The 20,483-nt window shown below is 37.8% G+C and overlaps 1 protein-coding gene across 2 annotated transcripts in view; it reads right to left on the reverse strand.

The window, feature by feature from the left end:
- The window catches only part of RHEB (Ras homolog, mTORC1 binding), a 42,903-nt gene that overhangs the window by 20,704 nt on the left and 1,716 nt on the right, over nt 1–20,483 (reverse strand). For both annotated transcript variants that reach the window (XM_062567658.1, XM_062567657.1), the window contains exon 2: nt 2,536–2,607. In XM_062567658.1, the coding sequence (XP_062423642.1) occupies nt 2,536–2,607 (72 nt within the window). The remainder of the gene's footprint in view (nt 1–2,535; nt 2,608–20,483) is intronic.

The following is a 20,483-nucleotide window of genomic DNA, read 5'->3' on the forward strand; positions in this document are numbered from 1 at the left end:
TCTGAAGATTTTGTAGACTGCTAAAAAACACTGGAAAAAATGCAACATCTTCCAGCTCCACTCCTAGCCCAGGAGCTGGAACTCTCAAGTCCTTTTACTAGCGCTGCTAATTACAGATTCAAAAACACAAGCTCAGAAAATAAGAATTAATAACACACTTCCAGTATCTTACGACCCTGCACTGAATCAGAAACACACGTCTGACAGAGTCAGAAAATTTGATTGACCAAATTAAGAAAAGCATTTAAAAAAGATTAAAAATGAGTCAAAAGAATGTTTTTATACTAATCTGATCAAAATTGAAGTTTCACATGCCCTTCTTAAAAAAAAAACAAAAAACCTTCAATATGTTTTATACTTCAATGGCAAATCTGAAAGTTATTTCCTTTGTTATTCATAGAAATATTTTTAACAGAGTCTCCCTATCAAGCCTTCTACTGTTTAGAGAACAGACAGACTTCCCACTGTTTTGAACCTCAGGGCAAATCTTTTCCATTTTCATCCCCTATACCCCAGCAACAAGTTCTGATGCAAGAAATGCCTTCCAATTCTCTACCTCTCAGAGAGTAGATTCCCTCAGCCATGCCACAGATCACAAGACTTTTGCCAAATGAATAATACTGTTTGTTTCCTAAACAAAAAAAAAACCCAAAAAAAAAAAAACACACACAAGTGAAAGAGAACAGCTTATTCAAGACAATCCACCTCTAGATAAAAATTTAAAGCCATGATATACCTAATGTTCAGAATTGAATCAGGTAACAAGTACAGATTTTAAGAATCAAATAAACCCAGAACTCCTCCAGAGCCGAATGCTTTATATACACGTGTATCATCAAGCATAGTAGATGCCTCAGAGATTCTAACCAAATCCAGGCGATGATATCTGTGTGATGTTTAAAGTTAATATATTTTCATATAGTTGTTCAGAAAAGCTACCAGAGAAAAAGATATACATAGCTATAGGCCAATTCAGTTATGAACACCATACAATAGGCTTCAGTGAACAAAAAGAACCTGTGAAGGATCAGAAAAGTCAGCCTTGTACCAAGGTGTCAAAACAAGATATTCACGCAGTATTTTGGAGAGAGAGACTGCGCTCCTTCTCTCAAGCTTTATACTAGTTCACTTCACATACCTCCATAAAACTAAAAGAAAATTAAGCATTTCATATTTTCATAACAGTGGAAAAATACCCACCCAGCAATGTTAAGATTTAAGATGCAAAAACTTAAAACCCAGTAGTTTTTAGTAGCTTTAATTCAAAGTCAAACCTTAATTATAACAAAGTATAATGGATTGTGGAATTTAATAACAGGGTTTAATGGTGGTATTTAATAATGACATCCATGTAAGGATTAACAGGTCATTTGGGTCAAAGAACAAGTTATCTGTTTGCTGTAGCAAAGTTAAAAGTTTATTCAAAAAGTAGTAACTAAAATTCTAGTTTAGACAATAAAATTGAGTAAAACCTGAGTAAAATATCCTGAGAGCTACTGAGTTCTAATTATTAGGATATATATAAGAAGTAACCTTTCCCTCCTGATACTTCATTCAGATTTCCAGACAAACACACAAGTTCAATATCCTATTGCACAAGTCCAAATTTGTAAAAATTTGTACTACCACTGCATTTCAGAAGTCACTAAAATACAAGCTCCAGGTTTACCATCACGAAATCAAGGTTTTGCTTGCCAGATGATTAAAACTGTGCCAGTTACCCCAGCAAAACATCTAGTTGCTCAAGTACTTTATGGCCACCGATAGATCATGAGGTGGCAGGACTGCAACAAATACTGGGTAACTTGTCTCTCAAGTGACTCATTGCTCTTGACAGTATTTTTAGTATTAATATCTTTACTTACCCACTATGCTAGCTATTCACAAAGACACTAATATTAAAACAACTGCTAAGGGGTGGGGGAGAATCACTTGAGAGGCGAGTTACCCAGTATTTGCTGCAAGTTGATTGTGCACAAGGCTTGTTACCGTGCAACTGGAAATGAGCTATTTAAAGACAGTTCACATTATCATGACCATAATCTGTCTACTTTCTAAGGTAGTCATTTGTTTCTGGAATTGCTTTGGTATTCATCTAGATATATTGATTAAATGTGAAATTTGAAGTTTTAAGAATACTTCCATACAGCAACATATTTTCACAGAGGTATGACATACTTAATTTGAATTGCCCTGAATGATCCTAGGTGAAGCAGGTGTTCAACAATATACATATCTTAACACAAGAAGCAGATACATTTTAGCCAGATTGGTCTGTTTTTTCCTTTTGTGTTAAAAAAAAATAGTTTAATTGTTTGGAAAAATATGCACACAACAATCTCCCAGCTGCAGTGTTTTAAGTGCGATAACCATTGGTTTAAGAGTACTTTAACTGTTAAGTTGAATTAAGGCGCTTTAGCATCAATATGTAAATGCCCACATAAATATCATATATATAGTCAAAATGACTTCTGATAAGAGTTAGGGCCATTTGGAGAAGTCACTTGAAAAGTAGCTTGTCAGTTATTTACTTACTGTTTTCTATAGTTGGATCATATGAATCAACAAACTGTCCTTCCACAAACTGAATCGTCAGTGAAGATTTTCCTGTAAAGCAAGGGAAAGAGAATTAGTATCGAAACAAGTCTTCAGGCTGTTACCACATTACATTTACAAAAACTAATGCTTTTGTAAGTCAGTATGAATTCTGTATGGTTCATTCAAACTATCCGTACAAGACAACCGACCTGCATTTTAATTAAGTGCCTATTTCTGGCAATTGGATCATCTGAATATAAACTGAAAATAGTGCAAAAGCTAGAATGAATGTGTTCGGAATGTGTTCTGCTTTCGTTTTAGCATAAGTCCTACAGCATAGCTCAGGCTTCACCCTCCTGTTTAAAAACCAATCTAAAAGCAGCACCATTCAAATCTCGTAAGGTTAATTTTATTTTCATAAGGCAAATGATTGTACTTGAAGCATTTTTCATCCAGAAGCAGGGAAAACTAGGAATAATTTTCAATCATTGCAAGAAAAATTAGAAACTGGAAAGAATCAAATTTAGTTAGTTTTTACCAACTAGCTCGACTGGGATATTAGGTATCCTTCCCTTCACAGAAAACTGATCTCAAAATTCTTGAGAGAAATATATTCTCTATTCCTCTTCATGTCACACTGTAACAGCCTAGCAGATGCTGTATTTTCAGTATAAAAAGGAAGTGGGGGCATCATCAGATTTTTTTTAAAGCAATTTAAGTGCAACTTATCCAGACAACTCAATCTTCCCAACTTCAATTATCCTAATCTGATCACCCCACCTAGCCTCTCCCCAATAAAGACTAATGCAAAATGTTGTACTTACTAGCAGAATGAAAAGGAAAAATTTACTTGTGAAGTATTTTACAAGATAATAAAACATGAACCACATACACTGACCACAAAAAGCACCTTTAAAAGCTCTGCAAATAAAGACATTTCGAAGCATTACTGAAGTCTTAACACAATTCCCATTACAGCTCACCTCCTACACTCAGGAATCTACTAGATCCTATTACATTATGTTTAGTGGACAAATATCATCTTACAAAGATTGCCAAGTGTGTTAGCTACTTTTGGATATCAGTATACTTTTCATGCTTTTATTCTCTCACCAGCAAGAACTACAAACAAAACATGACCTCAAGTTAAAGTCTACATCAAGAACATCCCCCACACGGGAAGTATTTCAGTTAAATTACAAATAAATCAATGTTTTGGGTGAACTAGTTTATAGTAAAAGTATTTTCAAGTATTGATTGCTTTGGATAAAGTGTTCACTTGCAGTGCTTAGACCATGCTATGTTTATACTTTGCTGTATTGGGGGGGGGGGAAGCTTTCCTAAGCCTTCCTCCAGGAGGCAAAGAAAAAGAAAGTTTCCCAACTTTTTTATTTTCTGTTCTTGCTTCCTCATGCTCTTGACCCCTCAACATTTGATTTTAGTGCTATCAGCATGCTTAGCAAGTCATTTTGTTACAGGTATTCTGAAAATTACAAGCCAGACAAGTAAGGTACATGGACGGAACTGATGTAAAGGGAAGCTCAGTTTAATATTTACAAGTAAAGTCAATTCCTGTATTAACTGCAATACTTTCAGGATTTACTTGTGCAAGAATCGTAACTGAGGAAGGAGGAAAATGTTACAGGAGTATCATCATTTTAGAATATTCTAATTAATGTATAGCTGTAACCTTCCTGAACTGTGCATTTGCCTTAATTTACATTGCTGCAGCTCTGCAATGCTTATCCCTTTGCTGCTTCCTACAGACCATGCCAGTGTACTCAAGCTACAGCTATGTAGCAGATAAAAAACGGCAGATAACTTTTAAAGCTGCTTTTCCAAATGAAGTTAATAGATGTCATTTCCTAATAAAACTAACAGTGAAACTAAAGATACCCTATGTATCTTGGATTGGTTTATAGAGAACATTGCTGTTGCAATGCCTGCAGCACAATCAAAGACAGAAAAAATAATCATGCTCATCTGAAGTCATCTTAGAAAGGAAGAAGCACAGCTGTACCAGAACTGAGACTATACATTTGAGGAACTTTCTGGAACACTGTGTATTTCAGACAAGAGTTAAAAGAGCTTTCAAGTTATTTCTTCTTTAGTGTATAAGCTTATGAAGAAGTTATTCAAAGTTCATGCTTTGGTTCTTTGTCAAGAAAATACAGGCAAATTTAAACCAAAAACTAACAAAAAAACCCTAAATACTATTTTAAACCAGAAAGTTAATTATTCCTGTTTTAGACTGTTTTATCTTCCGATATCTGGAAGAACAATCATGTAGATCACATCTGAACATTTTTGCTTTCTCTCTCCCTACTGAGACAGATTGTAAACCGACCAAAAGACTTGACTGCACTGTATTTACTAAGTTTGGAAACTGAATACAAGAAAATAAAGCCAGAGCCAGAAAATGCTGCATTTAACATTCAGCTGTGTTAATTACTGCTTTCCTCCCAAGCGTGAAAAGGGAGGAAAGAGAAAAAAGGCAAAAGCAGCATTCTGACACTCTGCCAAACCCCTGCAAGCTTTACAAGTCTTCCGGTGATGATGTGCTGCTGATCCCAAGAGGATGTCTACTTTCTCTAGGTGTGCCATAGGGAAGCACTTCACAGTCCTAGATTCAGCCACATATTCCCTTGGGATAAGTGCATGCAACACTATCTCACTAAACCAGGACTTCCAAAGGGGCACAAGAAATTCGAAACCTAGATCATTAACACCCCACTGCCCTGTGTAGCCCATGCCCAAGAAGCACCAGGGACGTGTAAACAAGAGCTTGGCTTGAACTCTGCCCCACAAGTTTTTGTCCAGGCCTTTGAACTATACTCACGGAGAGGAAAATTGAGGTTTAACTCCCATCTCCTATTTCCTCAGAAAGATCAGGAAATATTTTCAGAGCAAATTACAACATCAATGTAACATTCTTGAGGCATGGGCTAAGGAATGACATGCAGTTGTGTTCCAGGGATGGGCTAACTGCATCCCTGTGCAGTGCACGGGGAGGGTAAGGGGAGACGTTGCAATCTACTTGTAAGGCAGGTTGTTAGCAGATATCAGTCCAAAAGGACGGAGAAGAGTCTGGAGTCAGGTTGCTTACACCAGTAGCGGTTGAATACTCAAGGGTGTACACCCCAAAAAAGGCCTAGTTCTAATATACCTTCATTTGGAACAAATTCCGGATGCTTTTTAGTTTGCTGAACTTTCTCTTATATTACCCTCCACACTGGTATTTTCAGTGCATCCAGTGTCCTTGAGTTTTAGGAAAACAAACGTTTTGAGACCAAAAAGGTGAAGCGCCATAAGCAGCAGCAAGATAAAACGGCAGCTGAAAGCAGTTCACTAAATTGATGCAGACTTACAAATTTATGGTGAAAAAGCACTTGTGAAATCTTACTGCAGGAGATAATGGTTCAACCTCTCGATTCTCTGCTTAGAACGACCAGGAAAAAATCATGAATGGGTCAAGAAAGAGCAATGCTGGGACAGAGTAACAGGATGTCTCCTCAAACTATACTAGGTATATTAACTCAAAACACTAGATACCCTACAGTTAAGGAGTCATAAGCAAAATCTTGGAAATGTACTGACTCTTCAGGCAGAAATAGGAGGAAAGAAGTTTGGAAGAATGGATTTTACAAGCATCAAGCATTTAAGTCCCATGTGACTGGGAGCACAACTAAAGTTGTCTGGAAGTATCTGAAGGATATTTGCATACATAATTCATTACTTATCATCTGGTGCTACAGCAGTAGAGAAAGGAGCTTCCTGCTGTCAAATTAAGAAAGCAGCGATTTTCAGACATTTCAAAAAAATAAAGTTACCATATTCCTGTTCATACAACAGACTACTTTCTAAATAGAGCAGAACAGACTATAAACATTCTGACTAACGCAGTCATAACACATAAGTTTCAAGTGTCACTGCACTCATAAAAGCAAAACACTTGCCAAATTAAGGTTTTTAATAATCTTTCTAGTTTTGGGACAAGAGCTGTAGTATTTGTTCTAGCCTTATACACTCAAGCTTTACAACACTGGACAGCTTCCCAAGGAATACGTGCAACTGCGGGTCCATTGAGAGCTGCCCTCCCACAAGCCAACGTGCTCTCTTCAGTACAGCACCACCACCTGCCTGCTGCCCACTCCCTACGCCCTTATTCTCTGTACAGCCGGCCGAGGGGAAGCCCAGATGAAATCTGGATCTGCTGCCAACCTGCCCCGAATCAATTTGAGAAGGAGAAAACTGACAAAATCGGCCAGCTAGCAAGTCAAACAAGCAGCTCCGTAGGCAAAGCTTGATTTTTTTCCAGCTGCCCTGGCACGTGGCATCTCCACAATACAGATGCTGGAAGGACAGCACAGTTCATCTGAACAGGGAAAAGCTCTCAGTGCAAGAAAGGGTCTGCACAAGCAGTCAGCAAACAATTTAATAGGGTCAAGAACAGTTAACTACTGAGAGCTGCACTTCTCTGATCTGTTAGAGCTTCAGATCTACAGTTTCCTCAAATCATTTTTTTCCATAGAAAAGACTAATTGTGTACTTTGCTTAATTATTAAACACTTAACAGCTGGCAACATCTAACCCATTCACACCACAAGCTTAACCTCTTATGTGAGTTACAGGCTGTAAGCCAGTCTACTCAGTTTTTACCTATGGAACAAACTCATTTAAGTTTTACTGTAAAAAGCTTCAAGAAATTTCATAAAATGCTGACAGTAACATAGAATTAGATAAACTTAATCTCTGTGAAACATAAGCTGAGCATAATGTGCACAAGCTATTGGAAATTTTGATAAACAGTCAAGTTTCTGTACTGAAAGCTACACTTTTTAAATTGAATATTGGGTTCTTTAGCTTCTGTAATTCAGAATACAAAGGTTTACAAAACAGATGCATCCATGTTTCCATGATGCAGATTATTAGTTTGTCCTCAGAGTACAGAAGGAGACAGAATTACTCCTTTGGACAGATGTAGGTTTAACTACGTAACAGAGAAACTTACAGCACTACTCTTAGAGCAAACCTTTCCACAAGATGGTAGAGGATCTCAGGATTAAACGTCTTCATTATTAGCAACTTTCCATGGTTAGTAAAGATTCCCCCCCCCACACACACACTCAGGTACTATTTATGGCTATGTATTTGCTATTTTGCTGATCGCTGCTATGCAGTTCAGTCAATCATTTTAAGTACTATAAAAAGGATATTCCACGGTCAATAAAAGACTGTTTCTAACTTCTGGACACAATGGTATGCTCAGTACTTTACATTTTACTCAAATACAACTTAATTATATTATTATTACTTTAAACATAAAAAAATTAGTCACTGATGAGCACAGTACACACATCTACTTTGTAGCGATTTTCTTGCGACAGTCACGCTACGATACCAGCATAAAATTGAGGTTCTGATGTTTACAGAGAAAAATCTCACCGACATACAGACTTAGCATTCAACCAGTGCTGGATAAGACTTACACTCAGTTCTCAACACTTAAAGACAGTGGTAGTCCTCTCAAAGTGCTAGCTGAGCTTTCCAGAAGACAGATAAAGCAATCTGGCTTTGTAATCCTGTAAGAGCAAGCATCTTAGGATCTCTTAGGAGACAACTTTTGGTAAAGTAGTGAAGGACCTCATGAATAAAAAAAAACCTTCATGGCAACCAAACAGTAGATCAGCATTTCAGGAGAACACAAAGCCCTGTCTCAGGCACTTTATGGCATTCTAGCCCATTGCTGCAACTCTTCCCTGCCTTCTTCTAATCTATTTCTAGATCAGGATATAAAGAAATATATTTGACAATCTAAGGCAAGACATTGTTGCAAGAAACACTCCTACTGTAGAACAAGAGGTCCACGTAACAGTGTATAATTAAGAATACAAACTCCGGGAAGAAAAGGACACATTTTTATTTCCCTTCCTGCTGCACCATATGATCTTCTTGAGGTTTGTCAAAGGTATTCCTCAGTAAGCCATAAGAAATCTGAGAGGCAGTCATTTAGAAAGGAAGTCAGATGGCTTCCTTTATTTTCTTCAGATTTCAAGGCAGTCAGTCAAGCTCCCAATCATATTTGCAGGCCCCTGCAAAGCTGACAGGAATGAGCTCTCAAAACATGAACCGAGTAGTCTTAACAATGCTCTCTACCTCAGATTTTCTCTAAGGGGAGCAAGGAGAGAGCATGCACTTTACCCCCCACCTGATTCACAACAGCAAGCTTGCTCTATCCAGCAGCAGTGTTCTTCCCTCAACGATCACTTACATTTTGGTTGCCACAAACTAGATGTCAATGCAAGTCTTGAGAGAAAAATTCTGTTGTTTTGCTGGAGCAGCTTAGTTACCACTTTAAGATGTCTATTATGTCTCCATTTTTTAAGTCAGCAACATCAGCAAAGAATGGGCAGTAGAAATGTTCTAGTCGTTTTAGATTCCGGTTATCTCTGCTTGTTACCTTTGTTGGCAAAAAGATACGGAGTATCACAGTTTTACCGGTATTCTCTTTTAATGAACCAAACAATTTTAATTCCATGTGTTTGCTATCAGTTATCAGAAACAGAAAAGCCATTCCAATGCTTAAAAACAAAACAAAAACAAATCCAGAAACCATGTGTAGCATTCATCTCATGTAGCCACCGTATACATGTATAGGTGGCTGCATCCAAGGCACTTCAAGTAGGTCATGAGAACTGCACCATGGACTCTGCTAATTACACAGGAAATTCAGACATTCACATATAAAACAGTCAGCCAATACTTTTCCAGATTAATAGTCCCCTCTATAGGAATTCAGACTTCTTCAGAAAGGAATGGTGCAATGCAGCACTTTTCCACCTCCCTCCACTGCACCCTGGTTAAAATATTAGGCTAGCAATAGAAACTGAGATGAACTTAGCAGGCATGTCCTCCTACCATAATTAGGAGTAAACAAACCTATTCCCAAACTAAAAGTTGGACAGTACAACTTGATACACTCTACCCCCTTCAAAGGAAACTTACTGAACTTAGAAGATCAGACTGTAATGTTTAAGTTCTGACACTCTCATGAGGGCAACACTTTGAGCTTTACACTGATTTTTTATTTCCAAGAGGCAAAATTCAATTCTTCCTGCTGGGTAGAAGCCAAGTAATCTCTCACTGTACACATGCCAGGCAGCTATTAGGTATCTGAATAAACTTGACCTTTACCTTGGGCCACCAGATATGCACATTAAATGTCTTTCAAAGATACTTTTAGTAACAGTTATTGTTTTATCATTAACTCAACTTTAAAATTATATGTCATTACAAATTAAAACACACATGTATCTTGATTCAATGCATTCCATGCATTCTCTTTTTACAACTTAAGGCTTTCACTTTCCCAGAAACTCCCAACTACCATTTGGCTCTTTCTTGAAGCAAAAGACCACTCAGATGCAAAACTTAAACTGCCTTTTTCTAAAACAGAAAATGATGTATCAGGATTAACTGGTTTTAGCACTTCTTTAAGGAAGTAAATCTTTCAGATTGCAGTTACCAGCACTAGCTCTTTGTCAGCGGTATAGACATTCACTAACTATCATGCAGTAATGAACTACATTCTATACACAACACACGTGATAAAGCAACCATTTAGATTTATTACAGGTTTGCAGTCATTATTTTCATTTTTCCATTTCCACTTAACTGCCTAAAGAGCAGCTGCATGAACTTTCATGCTACAGATCATGTGGTAGAGTAGCATGCTACTGAACAAGCTAGAACACACAGAAACAAATATGATTTTAAACTCAGCAACAATAGTACGATAAACCCTTCTCTCCTCTTTCTTTCGCTGCACATCTCACTTGCCTGATCTACATCAGAGAAAGCCTTAATAGCACAGAACACTTCACAAGATGGAAGATCTCAATCTTTCAGCTGATCAGTATTGTTTCACTGAAACGCAGGTCCTCCCTAAGAACTTTATCTTCTTATTATTTGAGGATTTGAGTTATAGTATCAGCAAGGTAGCATTCACTGCTCACAAAGCTGTGCCCGCTATATCTCATTGCTGCTTATAGTGACACCCGAGCAGAGGGCTACGTCTCTGAAAAGGTCAGAGAATCTTTCCTGGCATCACTTTAAAAAAGTAAGTGAAGGCCAGCCTGCCTAGGAGCTTGTTCCTGACCATATCATAACACCAGATAAGCTGTGGGAATACACAATAGTGTTGTTCTAGTAACACCAACAAGGCCCTTGAGGTGGCTGATCATACACATTATTGATACTGTCAAGAGGGCCTGTTCCTCACTAACAGAGGTGTTTCTTTTTCCCTTGTTGGGAGGATCACAGAAGGCAAGCACTTGACAAAAGTCCTTATAAGGTAATAATAGTAATATGCCCTCTCTTGGTAACATCACCTAAGTGGAGAGTATGAGAGCCACATCACAGCCAAATCCAGCAACTACAGCTAAGGAATTTCAGGCTCACTTGGAGGGAAGCTCCACAGAGCTCTTGCTCAACCTGTAACAAAACCTGAAGAGAACACTAGTTTGTCCCAACAAATACTATACTTTCACAATATGTTAAAAAACAAACAAACTCTGCATAATAACCACTAGAAGACCTTAGCAACAGAAGTCTTACCTCTCAACGCAACAGACACTTTCCATCTTTGCTGATGGTCCAAAGTCTGATGAAGCACTGCACGTGGCAGCTTAAACCTAGTTTTCATGGGAACCATGCTGCCACCAGCACTCAGGATGGGTGCAGAGCACTATGTACCAGCCCTGCTCTGCTCTACGTTCCCAAAACCACATGAAGCACCAAGAAGTATGGTGCCAACCCTGACACCCTAAGATCTCTTAGTGGAAAAGAGAGGTGGTGGTGACAAAAATTTAGCCTTGTCTTTCTCTCCCTCCAGTGGAACAAGACATGGTGAATTCCACTGTACCTCCATCAACAGATACAAAAGTAGACAGTGAGACTTAGTTAAAGATCATACAGCTGAGTCTCAATCACTTAAATTCTCCTGCACTAGCACAAGGAACAGCTGGGCATAGCAAAAGCATGTTACCAGGGATGCTATAAAGGCAAAAATTCTGTAAGTAACAATGTATAAGCCTTTGACGTAAATCCATTCACAACCATATCATCATTAAAAACAGTAAGCCCCAAACTGCACTTTCCTCTACAAATACTGTCTCTCCCCATCAGCTTTAGACAAATTACCAGTTTCACTCCTCGAATTCAATTCTAGATATTCTAAACTCTACGGGCATCTTGCATGATCCTTCTACATTAAGTACTCACTGCCCCTTCTGTGTTAAGAAAGCTGCAAATGGCTGAATGCCATCTTCACAGCACTGCACTGTATACAGCTGAAGCTAGTCATAAACTCTGAGCCCCACACTATCTCTTATTGCAGGGCTCCTTCACTTACACACATACACTTTTTCTAGGTTTTCCTTTACACTTGTACAATATACTCCCCACTGTAAAACCTATAAATTTAATTGAGAAAGAATCTTGTCTAGAGGGTCAACTTAACATAGTAGTAATAGGTAATGCTTGTTTTCTACAAAGTGCTATAAAATCCTAGCTTGTCACATCAGTTACCTGGCTTTTTTTACCTTCCAAATCAGTGTGCATCCATCTGCTGGATCATAAACTATTTCAGATTACGAATTGTAGGGCTCAAATCATACTCTTCTACTCTGAGTTTTGATACTAAAAGGTCACAATACAGAACTCTGATCTTTGCAACGCACAAAATAAAAAACACCCCCCCCCACAACCCACCATATCACACAGGCATACGCTTGGAAAAGCCCAGGAAATAACTGAAGATGACACTTGCAACCCTACATTAAGCTGTTTTTTACATTTAGATCATCTTTCACAAGTGAAATATCTTCCAGCCAGTCCAGGTCCAGTACACGAGGCAATATTTGTAAAAAGAAGTTCGATTCTTCAGTTCCCGTACTCAGCAAAACCATGCAACTTGGACAAGGAACCGAGTATCAGGCTACAATTTTAGACATCCTGACTTCAAGCTGACCTTCTCAAGAGACAAAGCAGCTCAGTGTATTTGTCTACTGTACAAGTCTTGCATACCAATACAAATTAAACCCTCAGATAGTAACAGTGATTATTACTCAGCTATTGTTCAGTTAAACGATAAGCTGATGTTCAAGACTATTCTTGAAAGCATCTATTTGACAGGAATGGGTAAAATATGAATTAAAGGCAAATAGGTCAAGGGCCAAGATTTACCCTAAGTACTGCAAAGCCTTTGAGAAGTGGCATACTTCATTAACCTGGCTATTTGGGAAATAAGCCATACCTTCATTCTTGGTTTCTGTATTTCTGGAGAGGATTCTCCCCACAGTGAGCTACCTTTAAAACCTGGGTACATGCACCTTCCTTCTCACACTGTCATTTGTCTCTTTATCAACCTCCACCTTTAAATCCCTTCAACCTTCAGGGCATACAGCCCATGCCCATGTAAGTGCCAAAGTAATGGGATATTATGATTATCTTCAGAAAAAAAAAAGAACATACATTCAACAGTTCTGACATTATCTATAAATTACATACGGGTAATGGCTTTTTAAGATTAAGATCTCTTTTCCTGGAAGCCCTAAGAGACAAGGCATCATCTTATTTTTCTGTATTATCATCAACTCATACTCGTTTCAAGCAGTTTGTTACGACAAAAGCAACTACTAGCAACCACTCAATGCTAGGCTTAGGAACAACATCCAAGCAGAAATTTAAGCAAGCTAGTCACTGAAACAGTTCCAGCAGTCTCTAACATTTTCCTCTGTCCTACCACCACACCTAGAGATAAAAGGTATCTTACTCTGCAGCTGAGGGAGAATAAGCAGAAAAAAAGTTAGGTGGCATAAGAATCTTTGATACACACTGTATAAAGAACACGAATTTGAAATACTCAATTTCTCATTCTCTCTACCTTTACTGCTCAGAAAATTTTGATTTATTTCATATTTAAACAATTTGTAGACTATAGTTTAGAAACCAACAAAAGGCTTACCAAAAAATTTGACAACTCTTCTCCAAAGACAGAGAACAATGTTCTTTAAAATTACATTGAAACAGCATGAGTAACACCTTTATTCAGAATTTACACGCCACTGCTGCAATGTCCATTTACACAATGGGCATTTCAAAGAAAGCAATGCAAAAGGTACTGCAGGAAACTAAGGAACACAATGCTTGTTAATGCACAAGTTTAAAGCGGAAACGTCCAGTTTTAATTCAAAATGGTTATTTTGAAATACATTTTAGAACACAAAAAAAAATATGAATGGATGACCAAACCTCAAAGCAAAATATGCTTTACCATGTTGTTCTCAGGCACATGATTTTGCCAGTAAAGATTTAATGGAGTTTTCCTACATGTTATCTAGCCTAACTCTTTTGCACATAGCAAGAGTACATTTGAAGGAGGTCCTACACACTGAATGATGTTTTGGCAGTGCAACCTGACAAGTTGTTGAAGTCAGACAGATGTGTCCCACTAACTCAGGGGACAATGCTGTCAAGAGTCACTTTTTCATCTCATGGTTTCATATTACAGTTACATACAAATGTGCGCCCCCCACACACTGAAGACACTTATGTGTTCCCTCTCTCTTCAAATGAAAGTTCATTCCACTCAGAACTCTACAAAATACAAATAACTAACGAAGGTTTGGTTTGTATCTTGTTCCGGTTGTCATAATTTAATATACTTAAAATACGGAAAATCATTTCAGAAATATTAGCCTCCAATGGACTAAAACTTCAGCATTATATTAAAAAGACAGTTGAAAGAAAGCTTCACTGTTTAAAATGTAAGTTAAACCACAACGGGAAATAGTGATAATTTCTTCAGTTCAAATCTATTCAATATATACACAGTGCAACTTCTCTTAACAAGTCTTCCAAGTGTCACGTATTAAGAGTCTTCTATTCCTTAAAAGGCCATCAGAAATAATTCACTCACTCTTTTGCTTCAGAAGATTAATCTTTGGTCACTAACCACAAGCTCTTAAGGATTTCATCCAAATTAAACAACTATAAATTCTTCTTCATGTTCTAGTCAGAAGTTCTCTAATTGGTTTAGGAAGTCACATAAGAAATTCCAAATACTCTTCCCTCCTGCTGGAGCTCCCAAGGCTAACACAGTATTTGTTGCTTGTTCTGTCTTCATCATACAAAATCTGCCAATCAAGGTAAGTCAGAATTTTTCACCATTGTCTCAGCCTGCATCCTTCATACCACAGCACCTAAAATTTGCAGGTACAGTGATAAAAGTGTATGGTGAACCAAGGAAGAACCAGAATTCCATGCTGCAAGAGTGTTGATAAATACTCACAAATAAAAGAGGAGTCAACTGGTATTTGCACGTACCAGGTATTTTGTAGGATAACTTACCAAACATCGAAGATAATTCTGAAAAGCCACAGAGCCCTTTAGATTTCTTTCCACCCCTTTTTCAAAGTAAAGAGGCAACCACTGATTCTGAATACCCTGCACATGCCAGTCTGGACCTTTGGCTTTGATTTTCTGTGCCATCTTTACTATCAAATAGCTGTTTCCACAAAATTCCAAGCAAATCATATCACTTGAACAATCATCTGAATTTGACAACTTAAGAACAAGGTTTAGATTTACCATAGGACAAATACGTTACCTTTCCTTGATTCTGCATGAAAGGATTAGATTTGATTGAGAAGGTTATTAAAACAAGAATCCAGAAAAACTGGATTTCTTCATGGCTCTTTAACGCACACTTCACCAGCTTTACAAGACTACCAGATCTACACAAGTCTAGAAGGCCTGCTGTTGAAAGCTGACAAAAAAAATGTTCATGCTTATCTGGAGTAGCAGAGGAAAATACTTACAGATGTGGTTTCATAATAGGTCAGATTGAATCAAAGTCTACACTGCCACAAAGAGGCTGCTCCACCCTCCTCTAAACAGCACACGTTCTTGACCCCATTCCCTCCTGCCAGTGCTGGTATTTGCACAGCCAACCAGCTGAAGCAGCTGAGCTGTACAAAACCTTTCCCTTCTCATTGCATTAATTTTCAAAAAAATCGACTCCCTGACCTGGTAGGAGGGCCACAAGTATACTACTGCCAGCACATGGGTGGGGGCTGGAACATGCAACTTCCAGCGACAGTGTACGATTAGCTTGACTTATGCCAAGTGAAGCCCCACCCTGCACAGTTCACTTGCCTGTGCCTTCATTATATGGCAACTAAAAAAGAAAGTGGCAGTTATGTGTCCTGAGAAAAGCTGTATTTCAAACATCTCAGTTTCAGCATTCTGAAGAAATGCATCAGTTTATGTCCTTGCTACAACTTCAATGCAAGTATCCTCCACCTGCAAAAACAACTTAGCATCCCACTGTACTGTGTAATTCTCAAACAGCAACTATAATCTTAAATGGCCCACATTCCTATGTGTTTTTGCTGAAATTAATACTCATAATTCATTAAGAGGCCCTCTTAGGCAATGTATAACTTGGGTTTTCTCCATGTTCTTTCCCCTTTCCCTGTAACCCCACAATTTGCAGGACTGCTCTGATCAGCACGCAAGCACAGCGTGTGAAAGCAAGTTTCCTGAATAGGAATGAAGGAGGGCAATTTTAAGCAACAATCACTTCTGAACTCAGGAACAACGTTTTGGTTTCTCATGCTAACAAATTCACAGTAAATAAGCTGTTCATTTCATATTTAGGCCTCTGAAAACACAAAAAAGCCTCTCAAACGCTTCAGGAGATAGCTTTACAGTCAATAAGGGCAGCAAGATGTTTATTACTGCATCTCGTTTGTGCAACTCCTGATATAGGATAGTTCGGGTTAATACCTAGACAGGTTAATTTTGACTCATACAGTATTTGCAAAGCTTATTAGGAAGGTCCCTCAGAGAAGCTGTTTAGATTTTAGATCGAATGCACAATTAAGTCAAGTAGTGTTCAGCGTCAGCCCTTGAATGTCACCTTCAGGACAGTTACAAGTTAATCCTAATCATTAGTTTATCATGTTTTAATGCTCTTTAATTGCAGACGTGTGGTTATACCAAGTTTCCACAGCAGTATGTACCACAGAGATTGTTAGTTTACCCAGAATCTACGCTTAAGACAGTATAATATACCTAAGTGAAGAGCTTCAACTTCATATAGCTTATAAATTACAGGATCTATATGTTAATTCGGTTTCTTCCTTCAATGTTAACTCTAAGTTGAGTAATCATGGACTAAAAGACTCAAATAAACAAGCAAAAACTACAAGCATTACAATTAAAAGAATGGAGAGTAGGCAATTTAAGAGTTAATCCTAGAGCAGTGTCCTCAAATAACCCTACTGTGGCTTGATATTACAGCTGAACATGCTGCCTCTAGCTACTGCTTTCAAATGCACTGTAGCAACTTTTACTGTTAACAGTAAAGTCAGTCAAAATGAAATGCAATTAAAACTGCCATTTCAAGTTTCATTTCAGTCCCTTGGTAGTTGCAACCATTTCATTTAGCAACACTGCTGCATCCCAGCAGAATGAACACAGTCCTATTGAGGGAAGCACTAAGAAAATAACCTTGGCACTGTTTGAGACTCAGCAAAATTTTAACCTTAGGTATCAGATGGATTCTGAACTACTCAATTCTGCTGCTAAATTTCAGGACTGCAAATCTTAACAGATATGACCAATTCTGTAAATCAATTTACATCACATAACAGCAGTAACTTCTTCATTCTCCTCTCAACAGTTACTTTGGCCTACTGAAGTTACCACTTCCCTCTGTCCAGTATCAAAGGGATACCTCCTCAGAGTGGTATACTACTGCACTGATAGATGTACTTCTTTCAAGTAAGTTAAAAGCAAAAACCTCAAATCCTTGTCACAACACAAATTCCTAATACTCAAACAATTACAAAACCAGTAACTACTTTCCATCCTAACATCCTAAATATTGTTACTACTCACAACTGTGTATTGAATGCTGCTTCTTCTGCCTTTGCTTGCCTTTGGGTTAGGGAGAGAAAGAGTCTGTTTGTTAGAAAGGCTTTCAGGTGGTTGCATTGAGCAAAATAAATTCAAACTTGTAACATGACATATAATTTTGTTCAACTGCAGCTTGTTTGCTATCTATATGTATGCTGGATCCACAGACAATGGTAACTTCTGTCTGCAAACTGCAGTATACACTGCTTTCCACCTGCACAAAAAGGTTGATATATAGACCTGAAAGTCACTAGGCACTCTTTAGCTGGAAAATAGGCAAGTTACCAAAAAACTTAATTGGACTCTCAGAGCTATAAACTGACCTAGAAAGCATTTTCAGATCAGCAGTCTGAAGGTGTAAATTAAGAAACAGAATTCTGATTTCTTTAAGTTTGTCTGAAATACCAGCAGCAGAACTCGTATGAACAGCAAAAAATGTATCAGGCAGAGACAGCAACCTGCTGTAGAAGAATTTGATCCAAACATCACCTCACTGTCTATTTTAAACCTGTCAGTTCAATATAACACAGAGAATCCCAGGAACCTACTTTACATGATGATCTAAATAGCCTCCTCTTTGATATGGACATTTAGAGTCAGAATTTACATATTTCTTCTATAAATAAGAATGAGTCAAACTGAAGATAAAACATTTTAGACACTGGTTTAAAAGTGGCCGTTATTCTGAAGAGATTCAGAAGAGTTGATCCAGACACCAAAATCTTAGTCCTGCTTAGATTACTTTCACACAAATCCATTATTTCCAATTATACTTGGGAAATACAAATTACAATCAAAGCACAGGTATGAAGATTCCTTTTAGTGATGGTAGTAACATTTTGAAATCTTTTGCTTCAGCATGAAAAAGACAGATTCCCCCCCCCCCCCCCCCAAGTCAAATCGCAAATAACTGGTCCATTCTGGCCACTTAATGAACAACAGTCATTAAAGTCAAGTTCTTCTCACTGCAAAACTATCAGGTTCTGGGGAGAAATCCTTCTGATTTCTACTACCAGAGACCTCTGACCCAAGCATACCTACATACTGGAAACTAACTTTCCTTTAAAACCAATTTAAGCCTGAGCAAAAGACAAAGGAGACATTCCTACATGATTTTTAGTCTCTCTTCATGCCACAACCTGTATTCTATATCCTCACATAACTGGCCTTCTCCACCAAGAACAAGCCCTCAAGTTTCTGGCAAACGCAAAGGGAGTCTGCACCTCCTTTCCCCCAGACAGTACATCTGCGTGGGAATTTATACCCTGTGATCTCTTCAATCAGTGGCTCAGAGTAATGTGTACTAGTTTCAGATATGAAATTACTCTATCAGATACCACTCCCAAACGCTATTCTAACTGACAGCACTGGGATAAAGTTCAAATGAAGTTTTGAACAAAGTCAATAAAGGGTTTGGGCTCAGTTTCACAAATCCCTGCAGAGAATATGTCTGTCCGCTATCATGTACGTGCATGACCTGAAAGTTCCCCCAAGTTGTTGAATCATCAACTATAAGGAGCAGGTCACCAATCAAAATATGTCATCAAAACTTGGTTATTACAACATATACATCTGAAAGAAACATGAGAAATAAAGGTCTCCACTTTCTGATTAGTCTAATCACACATAAATATAGCACCACACTGTATGCATATTACACACATACCACAAGGTTTCACTGATTGAGTCACCTAAGCTGTAACATAAATGCAGTTGTATAGGTGCTTATCTGAGTTAGTCTCCCTTTCTTCAGTGAAAAGACTAATGTTAATGGTGAGGGGATGTAGCTCTCTATTTATAAAAGGAAATTTAGAAAATACTTCCTCCAACAGTCCTTCAGCTTTTAGAATTATTTCCCACTTCAATGAAAATTAGCTCTATTCGAAAGTTGCGTTTTCCTCCAAAACTTGTTTTCTCAAGGAGCTTCTCATAAGAGATTAGATCTTTTCTTAACCAGGTCTCAAATAACACTTCCCATCATCATATAAAGCAAGGTTTACTTTAAGTTTCTTCAAAGCCCAATTAAGCAGCCATTTTCCTAGATCCTGAAAAGCATACTATGATAAACACAGGACCCAACCTAAATCTTGCAGTCTAAGTTTCTTGGTTTTCAAGTAGTTTTACAAGATGAAAATTAGGATTCTAATAATCGGCTTTTACTGCTTGGACTTTCATGTATGTATTTGATTAGAAATTTACTTCTCCTATATTTAAGAAGAATTACTTTAACATGCAAGATGAGCAAGTTAAGAACATAGAATTAGAGCAGAAAAAAATCTCTCATTTACTCATTTTTATTTCGTTATCCTTGATAATGTTTTGTCACCTATGACTCGTAATCATCCTAATAAAACTGATCCTGTCTCATCAAACCTAATACCATGCTAGTCTGAGAAAGCTTTAGTTGAGGAAGTTCAGCAGTAAGTCTTAAAAGACATTATATAACTTCTTGCCCATCTCTTGCTAGAAGCTTTCTTTTGTGTAAGTATTATTGCTCAAAGCATTTTAACTCACACCACTGACAACATTTGCAATACCATACTATGTTCCTGTTTTTTCTCCATTGATTATCTATCCTAGTATCATCTAGTTATTTGACTGCTGCTTTGCACTGTCAATAGATGAAAGACCGAAGCCCTGTTTTTTTTCATCTCTGAAAGATGAAATCTGGACTTTCATTTTTGAAAGATAAAGCTCCAATTACACTCAGTTCTCTACCTCAACTTTAATTTTTCCTTCCCACTTACTCGGTCCACTACTCATTTTATCAGTGCTCAAAGAGAAAAAAGGAACAGAAAACTCAACACAAGTTAAACAATAAAACTGCAATAAGTGATATCAAATATAGTATGTAAAGTGACCAGTCTACTACCAGCTGTTACTTTTAAAAGCAAACTAGGCACTCTTTTTACATCATCACATCTCAAAGTCACTGAAAACATCAAAGAAATACCTCCACT

This window comes from Rhea pennata, chromosome 2, assembly GCF_028389875.1.
Source record: "Rhea pennata isolate bPtePen1 chromosome 2, bPtePen1.pri, whole genome shotgun sequence".
Classification (NCBI taxonomy): domain Eukaryota; kingdom Metazoa; phylum Chordata; class Aves; order Rheiformes; family Rheidae; genus Rhea; species Rhea pennata.